The sequence below is a fragment of the Sparus aurata genome, chromosome 4 (assembly GCF_900880675.1).
Source record: "Sparus aurata chromosome 4, fSpaAur1.1, whole genome shotgun sequence".
Classification (NCBI taxonomy): domain Eukaryota; kingdom Metazoa; phylum Chordata; class Actinopteri; order Spariformes; family Sparidae; genus Sparus; species Sparus aurata.
This window is the reverse complement of record NC_044190.1, coordinates 9548355-9562875: the sequence shown is the minus strand read 5'-3', so window position 1 is coordinate 9562875 and position 14521 is coordinate 9548355. Positions and strand designations below refer to the sequence as shown.

Genomic DNA, 14521 nt, shown 5'->3' with positions numbered 1-14521 from the left:
AATGCCTTTTTACTCAACAGTGGTTGCAGTTAAACAGTAAAATATTTATCTGTAAAGTTTTGAGCGGTTGAATTATAAATTTGTAAAGTTTAGTTATCTCAAAATGTCACACTTAGCACTTAACAACTTGAGTACTGAAACATTTGATCACAAAAAAAAACCAAAAAACAACTTGAGTACTGCAGTTTAACGGTGTAACAGCAGGTGGCAGCAGCAGAATGCTATCCAGTCTGCAAAAGAGAAGACGAAGAAGAAGAGCGTGACCTTTGAACTGTGACGCGACTGTGACGTCTTACGTTGTTTACGGTAGATAACCGCTTCTGTTGAACAACTTAGCGTTAACTTAGGTGCTTTTTATAAACATGCATTTGGCTTTAAGCGGACCATGACCACTTTTTTCACATAATTAGCAAAAAATGGTCCAGAACTATTAAGGTAATTAACTGCTTTGTTTGTGCCCTCACTTTATCGATAGTTATGAGCTAATAGCAGCTAGTTAGCTAGCATGCTAATGATGCAAAAAAAAAATGACAGGCGAGCAAAAAGTCAGCAAGCTAAAAACTGATGTTTGTCTGCACAGAGTGACGGAAGCTACGGGCTAATGCTTTGTGTTTTTGTTGCTGTACATGTCACGTCGCCACAGCAGGTTTCCTGCACTGTCAGTGTCAGAACGACCAGATATTTATATGTTGCTAGTGGTAATATAGCAAAGAGTGGCTCATGACAGCAACCATGACCTTAACAGCATCTCTGCGGAAACTTTGAATGAATTAATGCGCCTCTGCTTTATGTATGCCTGTGCCCCTTTAACTAGGGTTATAATGATGCTATATGGTGCAGAGCAGACAGAAGAAAAAAAAACGTAGTTGGTGCAACAATCTTTTGATATTAATGATCTCGACCTGTTGCATACTCTGTCATTCTGCATTGCTCTCAGTTGCAAAGACACCGCTGTCTCTGAAGGCCTCTGGTTATTTGTTATCCTTCCAGGGAACAGTAATGCCATAAAGGCAAACCACTGCCTTTTCTGCCCGCACCGGGGAGCAGAGGTTTCCCTCAGAGATGGCTACTGAACTCCATGAGGCTATTTTCATCGCCAAGCAGGAGCGCCACAAAAACCTGTTTCTTAACTACAGAAACCTGAACAATTTCCCAGTTGAGCTGCTGAGGGATGAAGGCCTGCAGTTTCTGGAGAGATTGTACATGAAGAGGAACTTACTCACTACACTGGTATTCATGCTGATTCTGACTTGCATTTAATTGCTGTCCTGTGTGAACATAAACGCCTCACAGATCATGACTCAAGGCCGTTTCACAAATGTTTTTAAGATCTGTTGGTTCTACAAGAGACATCAGAGAGCAGGGACATTTCACAAGTTTATTTCCTGTCATGGTTGCCTTTAATTTCTGCTCTCTCTCTCTCTTTCTCTCTGTTTGTCTGTCTGTCTGTCTCTCTCTCTCTCTCTTTCTCTCTGTTTGTCTGTCTGTCTGTCTCTCTCTCTATCAGCCTGATAATCTTGCTCAGAAGCTCCCAAATCTGATTGAACTGTGAGTATTCAACTAAGATGATTTTTTTCTTTTTTTAACAGATATATTTAAGAGTTACCACCCTTTATGACACAGTGTAGGCTGGTTCTGTGGTTAATATTGGCTGGTATAATAGGAAAGGTGGCTGGTGAATTTCACTGTGGCTGTGAACTGTGAAAATATGAAAACCTTTGTAATTTGCACTGAAGAACTCAAGAACTTCACTGACATGAAAATAAAAGGCTTCACACATATCAATGAGATATCAAAAAGATCGAACCATCCAAATTCTAACTATTCTTCATATTTTTCCATTTAGGTATTTGCACTCTAACAACATAATCATAATTCCTCAAGGTAAGTATTCTGTAAATTTCTTCATAAAATATGCAGTTGAATGGTTAATTTGGTCAATATGTTATTGAAACTATAGAGGCTAGCCATCAGCCGCAATAAATACAAAGAAGAAATGTTCAGGTTGTAAAAATGATAAATAACACACATTGATTGATGAATACTCACATGATATAAACTGGTACTTTAATAAAACCATTAAATAAAACAAAGCAGGAGAATTTAAACCAGAGAAATCTAGAGCCTGAAGGTTCATTTTTACAGCAAGGCCTTTATCTCTGCTCTGTATTAGCTTTGTTAAGTTTGTCTTTGGACCATAATGATGAACTATGGTTTGTCCCCCAGCTATAGGAAACCTGGCCAGACTGCAATCATTGGACCTGAGCAACAACGCCCTCCAGTTCCTATGTCCAGAGATCGGTCGGTTGAGGTCTCTGCGGCACCTGAGGCTGTCCAATAACCAACTGAAGTGCCTTCCTCCAGGTAGAGCGCAGCAGCTGTCTGTCACGGTGCTCTTTGAGTTTATTTTGTCACTCACAGTAACAGAAGGCATGCAAATTTAGTTTATTATTAATTTAAATTTACTGACATTTTCCACTGGAGGTGCAAAGTCTGTCATGGCATGTTTACCTTACAGAGTCAATTTGTAGTTAGAGAGAGACTTGAGACTTGAATTTGAGTTGCAAGTATTATATTTTCCAGCAGATGGCAACAGAGTTACTCAAATAAACTGAACCAACAGAGACAGGAAACAGCTCCTCTGGCTTGGAGAACGGCACTGACAGGATTATTTCCTGTGTGTTTATCAACACAGTCGGGGAAAGAAAGTGTTATATAGTAATCAAAGATGAAATCAATGTTTCTGTTTTCTTTCATTTTATTCTGGATGAAAAATAAGCACAAGTACTCTTCAGTTTAACATTTTCGTCTTATATTATGATTTCAACCTTGATAGATTTTGTAAATGATTCAGAAACACTGGTGACATTTCAGCATTATGATGTATATTATTATTGTGGTAAACAGAAATGTGAGCTGTTTCTACCCACTGAGACTCTAAGTTATCTTAACTCATAATCATTCAGACAGATCTGGTTGCCTTCTGAAGAACTTTTGCATTTTCTTACTTTTGTGATGGTCCTCAAAGCCCAGTTTAGAGGTGTGAAAAGTCTGATAACAAAAGGTCACAGGTGTGATCCCATCAGCAGTCAGGTGACTGATTCCTCTCACTCACTGTCAGTCAGTGTCTGTGAAATACATTAGGAAAGATGAACGTGAGACTGACAAACTCATGTGTTGCACCCTTACATATCCCAGTGTTCCTTCTCAGTTCCATACTATTTATAAATGGAATTTTTTAAAATAATGCTGCTCAAAGGATCATAAAATCAACTGCGACTTAATCAAAAAAACTGTGACATTCCAAATGATCCCATTACAAAAACGTCTGCTTTGTTTGATTTCTATGTTTTTTTTATTCTGACATTTGTTGTTGTTTTGTTTTTGAAATGTTAAAGATCTCATCTGGAAAGACTTTTTCAGACTCCCTCTCATTTGTCCGTCACCCTCAGAGATCGGTGATCTGCAGGAATTGGAGACTCTGGATGTTTCGATGAACCAGCTGACGTCTCTACCACATCGGCTGCACCGCTGTGTGTCTCTGCAGAATCTGACAGCCGACCACAACCTGCTGAGCCACGTTCCCCGGCAGCTCTGCTGGCTCCACCGCCTCAACCAGCTCTCCATGGCTGCCAACCGGCTGACCTTCCTACCGCTCGGTCAGTATAGCCCCTTATCTATGTGTTAGTGATAGTGATGTAAATAATGTGAGCAGGGTAATGTTAATATATCTGTGTGTGTGTGTGTGTGTGTGTGTGTGTGTGTGTGTGTGTGTGTGCACCCTTTAGATCTGGGTAGATCACGGGAGCTGCAGTTTGCGTTTGTCGACAACAATGTGGACCTAAAAGGCCTTCCCTCCTACTTGTACAACAAGGTCATCGGCTGCAGCGGGTACTGAAGCTTTCCAGACTGATAACTTTGATTTAGTTGAGGATGGTTGAAGTCTCACTCAGTTTAACTCCATTTCATATAGAGTGGTATGAGATACAGCTCCATACAAACAATTATATAAAAATTGCATGATGTTGTATCTGACAGTAAAAAGAATCCAATGAGGGTCTGCAACTCTGTGTGTGTTGCTTTCATACAGGTGCGGAGTGTCAGGCCAGGTGTTGCAGGGTGAGCTGGGTGAGGTGCTGGGTGGAGCGCTGGGTGAGGCTCTGGTTGGGCTTCCAGCTGAAGTGAAGGTGGTGGGCACAGAAACGGATAATGTGGTTCCTCTGGAGGAGCTCGCCTTGAGAACCCTGCACCGCATGTGCCACTACCGACCGACAGGTGAGGAGTTGTATACACACATATATTCACCACATATACCTGTAAGTATTTACAGTATATGCGTGACCTGCTGTGCCTCATTTAGATAGAGGCTACACTTATTTTATTCAACAAGCTTTCTTTGTTATTAGTTTGTACTGAGTAGGGCTGGGTATCACCAGGTACCTCGCGATACGATACTATCACGATATTTTGCTCACGATAACGATAATATCACGATACAACGATTCTGCGATAATCGATATATTGCAAGAAATTTCATCCACGATACATCACGATATCTGTGTCATTGAAGAAATTCAGAATTTATTGACTGCACTGAATCCATTTCACAGGAATTAAAAAACATTGTCAATCAATTTCACATGAATGACAGCCAAGTAAACAAAGAGTATATTGCACAGTGTCTCTTCTTAACACACACACACTGACTACAACTATCATTAAATATCGATATGTGTGGGTTTCAGAGCTACTTAAACCACTTTTTAATTTGATTTGGTTGTATACCTATGTTTGAATTAAAGATAAAGCTGTCTTCCGAAGAGGGGTGGTGGGTGGGCCAAAAAAAAAAAAAAAAATATATATATATTTATTTTATTTTATTTTATTTTTTACATTTTTAAATATGGATATTTGGCACTAGTGTATCGATAATGAACCTCAAGACGAAATATCGCGATATATCGTAGTATCGATATTTTGGCACACCCCTAGTACTGAGTAGCTCCAAGTGTCTGACAGTAGGAATCTATGATTATACTTAGACACACAGTAGGGATGCCATGGTGAGGACATTTTTCCTCCAGCTAATGAAATCGTGACAACACTGGTGTTACTGATTATAACATAATCATGACATTTTACAACAGAAGACACTCATTATCTGTCTCATAGCCCTCTATTAAGTCACTAATAAAGCAAACTGAAGTCAGCAATGCAAACAATATTAAACAATAAATTGGCCAGCCAGGTAGTTTGCCAGCTTCCTTCTTCAATCGTTGACGTATCGTCTGGTATCATTCCTGTGTTTCCCCAGGAACTAGAGGGGGCAAAGGGGACATGACGCCATTGACTGGTGACCATGTGTAACGTACTGTTACCTTGAATAAGTTTGAATATCACTGGACACATTTGATATAAGTAAATACACAACTCAAAAGAATTAAGTTAACATAAGTATTTAGTAATTTTAAAAACATTACAATACAGAAATGTGTGAAATGACATTGAATGCACCAAACACATAAAATAAAAATGCGTATCACTGTTGATGGAATTAATTTTTGTTATTACTATCAGCGAGCTGGTTGACTGTCACACCACATTAAAAGAATGCCTTTTTTGTAAATACTTCCTGAACTGTTGTGTTTTTAGACGTCATCATCCTGCCTCCCATCAGCCTCCCAAAGAGCCTGCTGGACCTGCTGCGGTTCCCTCTGGGCCACTGCCACCGCTGCAGTCAGGCCATGTTCACCACCATCTACCCCAAACTCTTCCCCCTGCGTGACACCGCACTGGCAGGAGTGCACCGCAGGTCAGAACAAACACTCAACAGAGCCACAACCGACTGGTGGAAGCTAGTTAACTTGCTTTCATATTTTTTGCTCAATTAAAGATGAGTTCAAATCTTGTTTCATACTAGTAAATACATTCTTCTCAGCTTAACATGCTCATCTTCTTCCCTCTGAAGGACGACGGTGAGTTTTGTGGCCTATTGCTGCTCTAGTCACTGCCTCCGCACCTTTGACCTCCAGGGATGACGAGGTTTCCTTCGTCTCTGTACGCATACACTCAGGAGCTGTGGAGTGGTTTTTCTGAAGGTCACAGAGGACGACTTGTAATCTGTGTGGCTCTTGACATTCTGAGTGCATCACTGATGGAGTTCTATGCTTGATTGACATTACTAAGAACCCCGGAGAAGCAGCCTGTGTGGGTGACTGGTGGGTCAGATGATTGCCTCATTCTGCAACGTTTTAACTCACAAAGACTCAAATATACATGATGTTCCCGAGTCTGACCAAGTAAGCAGCATTCCTACTTGTGTGGTGGGGATCAAAATAATAATATTGCACTTATGCGCTCATTCAACAAGCTTTGTCTGGAAACTAACAGTATTAGATCTGAAGTTACAACTCACAGAGAGCACTTTTTAAAAAACAAGCACTGTTTGCTTTGTATTAAATCAGTGATTGTTCAGAGAAGATCATTGCAGCAGACACATCCTGTTGACAGATTGTTTTATTGATTACTGATGAAAACTTGAATGGTTATAATTTTGTACAAATCAGTTTGATATGTGTCACTTTCAGCAGCATGTGTGGGGACTTGAAGTCTGTCTCACATCAGCTCCTTAACAGAAGCCATCGAGTCATGTAATCAGTAAAAAAAACAAAAACGTTTTTTTTTTGTATTTACATAAGCTTAAATGCAGCCTGTGTAAAAAAAAATTGCAACAGCTTGTACATGTTTCATGCCTGCAGACTTGGTTACAGTTAAAGGTTTCTGTCTTCATCTGTAAGAAATAAGATTTGTACATGTCAGAGTCACTGTGTAATATTCATTGCTACGCTGTGCAATTTTAATATATATAATTTGTTTGGATTGTTTCATTGGCAGTAAATGTTAACTGATGTTTGACTCTCAATGAATTTGTATCTTTTTTCTCACACCAGTGAGAGTTTGTCAGATTGAAGCGAAGAATGGTGTTAAACACCAAACAACATGTAACTGAGATTTTCATACAAACACTTCACACAGGTCACAACAGCGTAACACCTTCATTTCTTTCCCAGTCCGCTCTGTGCGTTCCACACCAAAGAATGTATGAATGTTTGGAGTAAGTTCAGTCTTAGCTAACATCACTGTCCTCGTTGTAATTCTGCCAGTCGTTGACACGAAGCTGTCAGTTGGCTTGCTCACAGAAATGCACTTTACTCATATCAACACATGTGCGTACTCTCCCTCTTCTACTCATACTCGTGCAGAAATTCTTCACTAGAATCAAGATCATCCTCTCTCCCACAGATGGTGGTTGCTCCTCCACTGATACGACCTCTTGTCTAGTAACATTGGCTTTCATTCGCCTCTTCAGCCTGGCTGAGAGCAGCGCTCAGAGCTGACTGAAAAAGTTGGTATGACATTACTATCCATGTCTAAAGCTCTTGCCAGCTCCCTCCCTTTCTTGTCTTTTCTTTTCTGGCATCCCAATTTATGTGCAGATCCTGGCTTAGCAAGAAAACCCACTCCCAACATTAGCTAGCAGCTCAGGCAGGGCTGTAAACTAACTTTTTGGCTCACCTGCCAAGGGGACCGGTAGATGAAAGAATCCACCGGCCAAGTAAATTTTTTACCAGCCAAATAATAAATTGCCTCTTTTTGTTGCATATACATCTGTTTCAGTACTTTTCATGGAGATAACAGTATTATATACCAATACATGCTTAGAAAAGAGGCCAAAGTATTATTTAGAAATACATTTTAATATTATTAACATTGCAAATTGAAAACTTGAACAGTGCAAAACTTTGACAAAGGAAACACTCATTAATTAACTATCAGGCTCTGTAATAGACTTGTCAGTGGAGACTGTACCATAATAACTTTTACACTGGATTTGATAGACGCATGGTTTTACACGTTTTGTGACGTGACAACTGTTCTCATATTAAGCCACTTGATTATCAAACTGAAACCTAATTGAAGGAAGTCGTTAAGAAATGATGCGCAACTTAAGTACAACTTCCCTCAGCTCATGAGTTAGAGGTGTCGTCATTGCTGCGCTCGAATCACAGTCACTGCGCCCAGAGGTGTGGCAAGCTTTTCAAAAGTGCGGGGGATAGATGTGGTGGTGTTTTGGGTCGGGGGGGTAAATGACACTTAAATATTAAATCTGTGTCAATAATAACCACACCATGACATGTAAATGTGACATCTGTCTTGATTCGTTTAATTATAATATAATATAGTATTTGCAATACTTTTTTTTTTTTTACCATTAAATGTTATTTTATACATTATCATATTTATAATGTTCTGTCATGGACTATGTCACCTCACTGCTAACAGAAAAGAGAGCTGCTCACTGCCAGTTGCAGCTTCTTATCTTGATCTGCAGTCTTTGTTAATTTTTTGTCATGATTGTTATTATTAGTACTTAGATTATCAAAAATCACAGTTACATGTCAGGATGTGGTTATTATAGACAGATTAAATATTTTACTGTCATATGTCATCACAATTATAGCGTTGCATACATTAGCAGCTGTAAACACAGTAATCAACGTTTATAATCATCAGAGAACGTTACAGACATTTTGGTTCCTCTCCGTTTCCAGAGAATTCACAGAGAAGCTGGAGAAGTTTGTGACATTTTCAGCCCGGATTTTTGTGAGGAGGGAATTAAACACCTGTCCCAAATAAACGCCTGGTCTGTTAAGTGGTTGAGACAAATACACGCCCGGATATTATTTGGTATTTTACGGTAGATCCCGCCTCATCAGCACGAGCTGAACAATAAATCTAACATAGCAAGAGAGGCGGGACTTAAGGCAGAACAGCCAATCATCAGCCGGTCAGTCCCAAAGCCGGTGTCATGTTTGAAGCAGCAACAGAAGAGGGAGGGGGAGAGGAGGCAGCTGCAGCGAGAGCAGACACGACATGTGGTTATTATGGACAGATTGAATATTTAACTGTCATGTTTCATCACAGTAACAGCGTTACATACATTAGCAGCTGGAAACACTCATAAAAACATTATAAAATGGTTTGGTGCCGACCTGTATACTGAACATATGAGGATTAGCTAACATTTATAATCCTCAGAGAACGTTACAGACGTTGTTTTTGGTTCCTCTCTGTTTCCTGAATATATCCGTATGTGTGTGAATGTGTAAATGAGACATTAACTTATAGCACTTTGTAGAAGGAGCTTTATAAAGTTCACTCCATTGTCTCGTATTAGTTCACGGGGCGGATCTGCCTCCTCCAATATGGCGGCGACGTCGACGTACGGTCCAGCGCTCAATGAGGCGTCTATGTATATATGTCTATGGTTAAAACAATAGAACACACACACTTCCCCCATGGGTGCGACGCCCCTGACTGCGCCAAACTTTTAAAGAGCGGTGACGCGCACGCTACGTTGCTTCTGAGGGGAACTATTTTCTACAGCGGTGACGTCGGGGGAGCTACTTCAGTGCGACACACAACAAATAGCCGGTTTAGCACTAACGTTCGCTACCGTCATGATTTATCACTTTACAGCTACAACAATTTTTTGCTATATCATGCATAATCTATAGCAAGAGCACGACCATCAGGACAAAAATTTACCCGCCCCGTGGCATGTATCTCTCCAAAATTAAGTCGCCAGGGGAATATTTTAGTCGCATTTGGCGAGTGGCGACCGCTAGTTTACAGCCCTGAGCTCAGGGCTTCAGACTAACTTTCTACACTGGTCTCACTGGAGCACCTTCATTTTCATTTAAGTGCAACTTCACTTTTTTTTTTTAAACAAAAACTGAAGTAACAAAAAACTGTAAATGTATTGATGAGTACTTTGGTTCAAAATGAAAATTGGTCATCAGGATGAACATGGTTATTGTTAACCTACATGGGCCTCTCAGCAGCTCGGTCCCCAGAAACGTCTCCCTCTCTCCCCCCTCATGTGCAGCCCTGGTTGTTGGTGTTAGTAGGTCAGGACGGTCAAGCTCTTTGGCTTCCTCTCATGTGGGATACAGACCTAACACATCATGGCGATAGCTGCCAAATAGTCTTTAGATGAGCTTGCCAGGGGAGCTCTGCTTAACTGAGTCAGTCTATATATTACATACACTAGAAACCCTCCTTTTTAGTCTTATTCAATCTCTGCGTCCTGTTTTGTTAATAATCTGTGTAAAGTTATATTTTTTGTGAGGCGAGCCAACAAAGAATACACCCTTGTTGATCACAAGTTGCTCTGAAAAAGAATGATCACTTGACTTGAATATTGTATATGTATGTGAGTGATAATAGAGGGTGGGTGGAGGATGGGGCAGAAAGCACAGCAGCTCCATTACCAGGATCGATGGTGTGTTCAGAAAAGTGTTGGACCATGATCCTCTCTGCCTGGTGCTTCGGCTCTCTGCCCTCCCTCTGGGAATATCACATCTCTGCCGACTGCACATATGAAATAAGACACAGGCAGGCTGTATGTTCATAGGAAAACATAGGTACAACGCATACAAACTGTCCATGAGATGATTGTATGATCCAGCATATATTGTTCAGCAGGAAGCAACATGAGCCGGGACACCAGCACTACCTGATCTACGGCAACATTTCTGCTGCAGTCATGAAGGAAATGTGAAGCTAAGATTTGTAAGACTTGGAATGAATGCAACTATGTTTGTATATTTATCTTTTAAATGAAGATTAAGAACAACAAGTGTAAGAAAGCTGTCGTGCCTCCACACCCTGTCAGATATGGTCAAGTTCAACAACACCAAATGAATTCATTTAAACTGGTGTTAAGCTAGATGTTATTTAACACAGTATATATATTGCATTGGCTAATGTTAGAAGCTTTCATGCTACAGCTTTGAGCCTGATGTTTCAACTATTTATTCAAAGGTTCTCTTAAATTATCTCTATTAGCCTACTTTTAACTCAATGAACCATCTACATTATAGCTAGATTCATTGTTTCAACAGATAACTTGTGGCTTTTGCTATCAAGCAGGGAAAAAAAGCATTTTGCTACAAGTTAAATAGTTGATAGATACAATTATGAATTCAAGTAGGCTACACGTCATTAAATCAATTTTCCTACAGACATGGAATATCATGTTTCATAGGTACTCAAGTCGATAAAGGAGCTCAACTAAATGTACACTAGTTGTACTAAACTGTATCTGAGTGGAGCTCATATTTTGAGACACTGGCATTTGGATACATGATGCAACACCACAGTAATTTCCTGTGTTGAGTCAGGCAGGGCAGCGTGTGAGGGGAAGTGTGTGTGTGTGTGTGTGTGTGTGTGTGTGTGTGTGTGTGTGTGTGTGTGTGTGTGTGTGTGTGTGTGTGGTGGGGGGGGGGATTAATAGACTAAGCAACAGCTGACTCGGGTGTTGTTCAGCCGACTGTAGATAACACAGACTGTGAAATGTCACGTCATGAACACAGAATTATTATTTTCAGTAAGTAGATATATTTTCACACATTTCTGAGTTGCATTGCCATGTTGGTGTCTGATAAAACACACAGTGTGGTATTCACTAAGAATACTCTGCCTTTAATTATTTAGATTTATCAGAAGTGCTGTTGAACCTTCGTGCCTCTTTTACAGTTCGTCTATCTCTGACCTATGCGGCAGTAACAGCCTTCCCGTCCGTGACACATAAAACAAACTGCCCTCACATTCATTCTCTTCACTGGGTGTACTGTGATGTACATAAATTTACATTCAGAGTCATTTTGAAGGCACGCCACTCGAGGAGAGTAATTATACCAGCATTCAATCGATGGCAAACAGTGTGATTTATTGTGCTCCAGCTGATTGCTATTTGGAACATTAATTTTGCGGGGAGGTCTTTAATGGTTCCTTCAATGGGACAGTAATGATCGGGCCCACCATTTCTTATCAGACCCGAAGGGCTAACTAGGTGTTCTGAAAACTGTCTGTAAAGTGTTGGACCAGGTGATGAAGAAGACGAGAGCGAGGGAAAATAGGGACAAGAGGAAGAGCAGCCATTTCTCCCTGCAGCGGCGCCGAGCATTCAGCAGTCAAATGCGTTGAGGGACGAATGACAGTGAGGTGAGCAACAAAGAGAGCGGAGGAGGAGAAAGATGAAATCATCTCCCTCTCGCTCTTCGTTCTTTTTTCTTTTCCCAGCAGCATCACACGACCTCTCTGACACAATCTTTCAACAGTCACAGAAATAATTAAGGCACGGTTTCTCTGACCTCTGACCTCTTAAGAACAGGAGGTTTTTTCCACCACATTTTTCTTTTTCATTGCAGCACTGCAGGTGTGAATAAAGACACAAGAAATTCTGTTATGACAAATTAGTAGATTTCCTAAAAGACATGAATAATTAGCACCCTTGCTAGCGTTTAATTTTTACGTATTTTAATTCCAAAGTGCAAATACAAGAAACGTTAGTTTGCTTTGAAACACTGACAGCATGCTGAAGTGGTTGTGGTTTAAGTGACACGAGCCGACAAAAGCACACAGTGGATGTGACAAGCAAGTCCCCCGCAGCATGTCATCCTGTTTTGGGTTGGTTTCTTGATGTGTATTTTTACTCACATTCAGTATTCACATCTCATGCCTTGTGGCATCACAAAAAAGGATCTTTTTGATTATGGAGAGTCAAGGACTCCAGGGGCAAACAGCTTTATATATTGAAGACAAACTCAAAGATCGATCTTTCTTTCATTTCAAGTACCTCAAGTGAGTATCATGACTGTGCAACCTGAACATTGTGCACATATGCCTGCATACACTGGGACGTACACAGGAAGGTATTGTAGAATGCAGTATAGACTGAGGCTGTGTGTGATGTGGGATCATGTGGGCCATTTAAGGTCCCATTAGATCCCTGTTTTCCTTATCTTCAGCTCTTTATGTTGAGTCGGTGCTAAGACATAATTTATAGAATTGCACTGAGTTAAAATGGCTTGAATCAAAAGAGAAGATATATATAGTAGCACCAGCATCAGTGGGTAAGAGCCTCTGAGCTGGAAATAAGACATGATGGTGGTGTGTGCATATGTACAGTGTGTGTGCATATGTACAGTGTGTGTGCGTGTGTACAGTGTGTGTGCGTATGTACAGTGTGTGTGCGTATGTACAGTGTGTGTGTGTATGTACAGTGTGTGTGCGTATGTACAGTGTGTGTGCGTATGTACAGTGTGCGTGCGTATGTACAGTGTGTGTGCGTATGTACAGTGTGCGTGCGTGCACGACAGCATAAGAAGACATTACTGTTTGACAGGTTGAACCTGCAGATCTTGTGCCCGTGTAAAGCGGATGGACAGGAGGAAATGATAAAGCACTGCTCACATTTTGATTCTGTCTCAGCCTCATGCTGAATTTGAACACCAAACCTCAGATTTGTCTCCAGATTTGTCGTATCGCTTTAACTGATCTCTATCTTAAAGGAAGTCATTTGCCTACAAACAATGAATTGTATTTAATTAAAGGTTTTATCTTAATATTCATTTTGTTTCTTCCTTATTCTACTCTTTAATTAGTAACAAGACGAAAGTAATGCACATGAATATCATTAATGCTGAAGTCCAATAGTTAGTCTACAGCCAAGATAACAGCAGCATTGCTTTGTGATTTTGTTTTATGCCGAACAATAAGCTGAATATCTTGTGAACAATTTGATTCTGCTGATGGAATATTATCTGCACATATGTAGATTTCAAAATCTACTCCTGTTATTGAAAGATTTCTTTAAAAAAACAACTGCTAAATCTCTTTGAAAAATGCATGAAATATATAAATCATAAAAAGCTGACTATCATAATATTTTATCTCAGTCATCTTTTTATTATATTTAGAGATATTGATTAGATTGTATTTGTGTCAGTCATGTTTTCACTATATCACAACGCTCGATTAAAGTTTTATCCAATAAATTAATGAACAAAAAACAACCTTTTTATCCACTCTCTCTGACGTCAGAGGGCGCGGCCATTTTGTGAGCACCGTCAGGTTCAACACATCGAAGCAGGAAGTAAGGGGTGACTGCACCATCAAATTAAAAGCGACCAAACTCTGAAAATTACACGAATAAATGTTCTTTCTAACGAACATATATTCTAATCAAAACACAAACTTTTCAGAATAAGGACAGCAGCAATAATAATGATAATAATAATGATACGAAGTAGAAGTAGAAGAAGAAGAAGAAGAAGAAGAAGAAGAAGAAGAAGATCAGGCTTACCTGAAATTCATTACTTACACAGCATACAATGAGGGTTAAAATACTCTACTATCGTCTATATACAATATTTTTACTATCATAAGTCACATGCTCTTCTTTATTAAATGATACATGTATTATTACAGTAATATGAGAGTAGTAATCCCTCTGTGCTGAGCACCAGGCGGAACTGTCATGGGGGACCGTTATTGTTGGGGGACAGCAGTTAGAAAACGTTACTGTTCTTGGACTTTTGAGAGCTTCTGGGGTGTTTTCGTTTAGTCTTGGTCATGGGAGGTTCAAATGTGTGGGTTACCTATTCAAAAATAT

At 40.0% G+C, this 14521-nt stretch overlaps 1 protein-coding gene across 2 annotated transcripts; it reads left to right on the top strand.

Moving 5' to 3' along the window:
- Positions 1-218: 218 nt before the first annotated feature.
- lrrc28 (leucine rich repeat containing 28) lies at positions 219-6922 on the top strand. Of its 2 annotated transcripts, none has more exons than XM_030413276.1 (10): positions 219-306; positions 991-1230; positions 1508-1548; positions 1847-1884; positions 2227-2364; positions 3453-3659; positions 3789-3891; positions 4091-4275; positions 5653-5812; positions 5969-6922. In XM_030413276.1, the coding sequence occupies exons 2-10, from the start codon at positions 1063-1065 to the stop codon at positions 6036-6038; spliced, it is 1110 nt and encodes a 369-aa protein (XP_030269136.1). In that variant the 5' UTR covers positions 219-306; positions 991-1062; the 3' UTR covers positions 6039-6922. The 2 variants fall into 2 exon arrangements, with proteins under 2 accessions (XP_030269136.1, XP_030269135.1); XM_030413275.1 differs by having other exon boundaries at positions 255-435.
- The last annotated feature ends 7599 nt before the right edge of the window (positions 6923-14521 follow it).

Excerpts from the sequence above, each read along its gene's own strand:
- lrrc28 (XM_030413276.1), top strand. The coding sequence starts at position 1,063 with ATGGCTACTGAACTCCATGAGGCTATTTTCATCGCCAAGCAGGAGCGC. Across the intron at positions 1,885-2,226 it reads CATAATCATAATTCCTCAAG|CTATAGGAAACCTGGCCAGA; the intron begins GTAAGTATTCTG and ends TTTGTCCCCCAG. Across the intron at positions 3,660-3,788 it reads GCTGACCTTCCTACCGCTCG|ATCTGGGTAGATCACGGGAG; the intron begins GTCAGTATAGCC and ends TGCACCCTTTAG.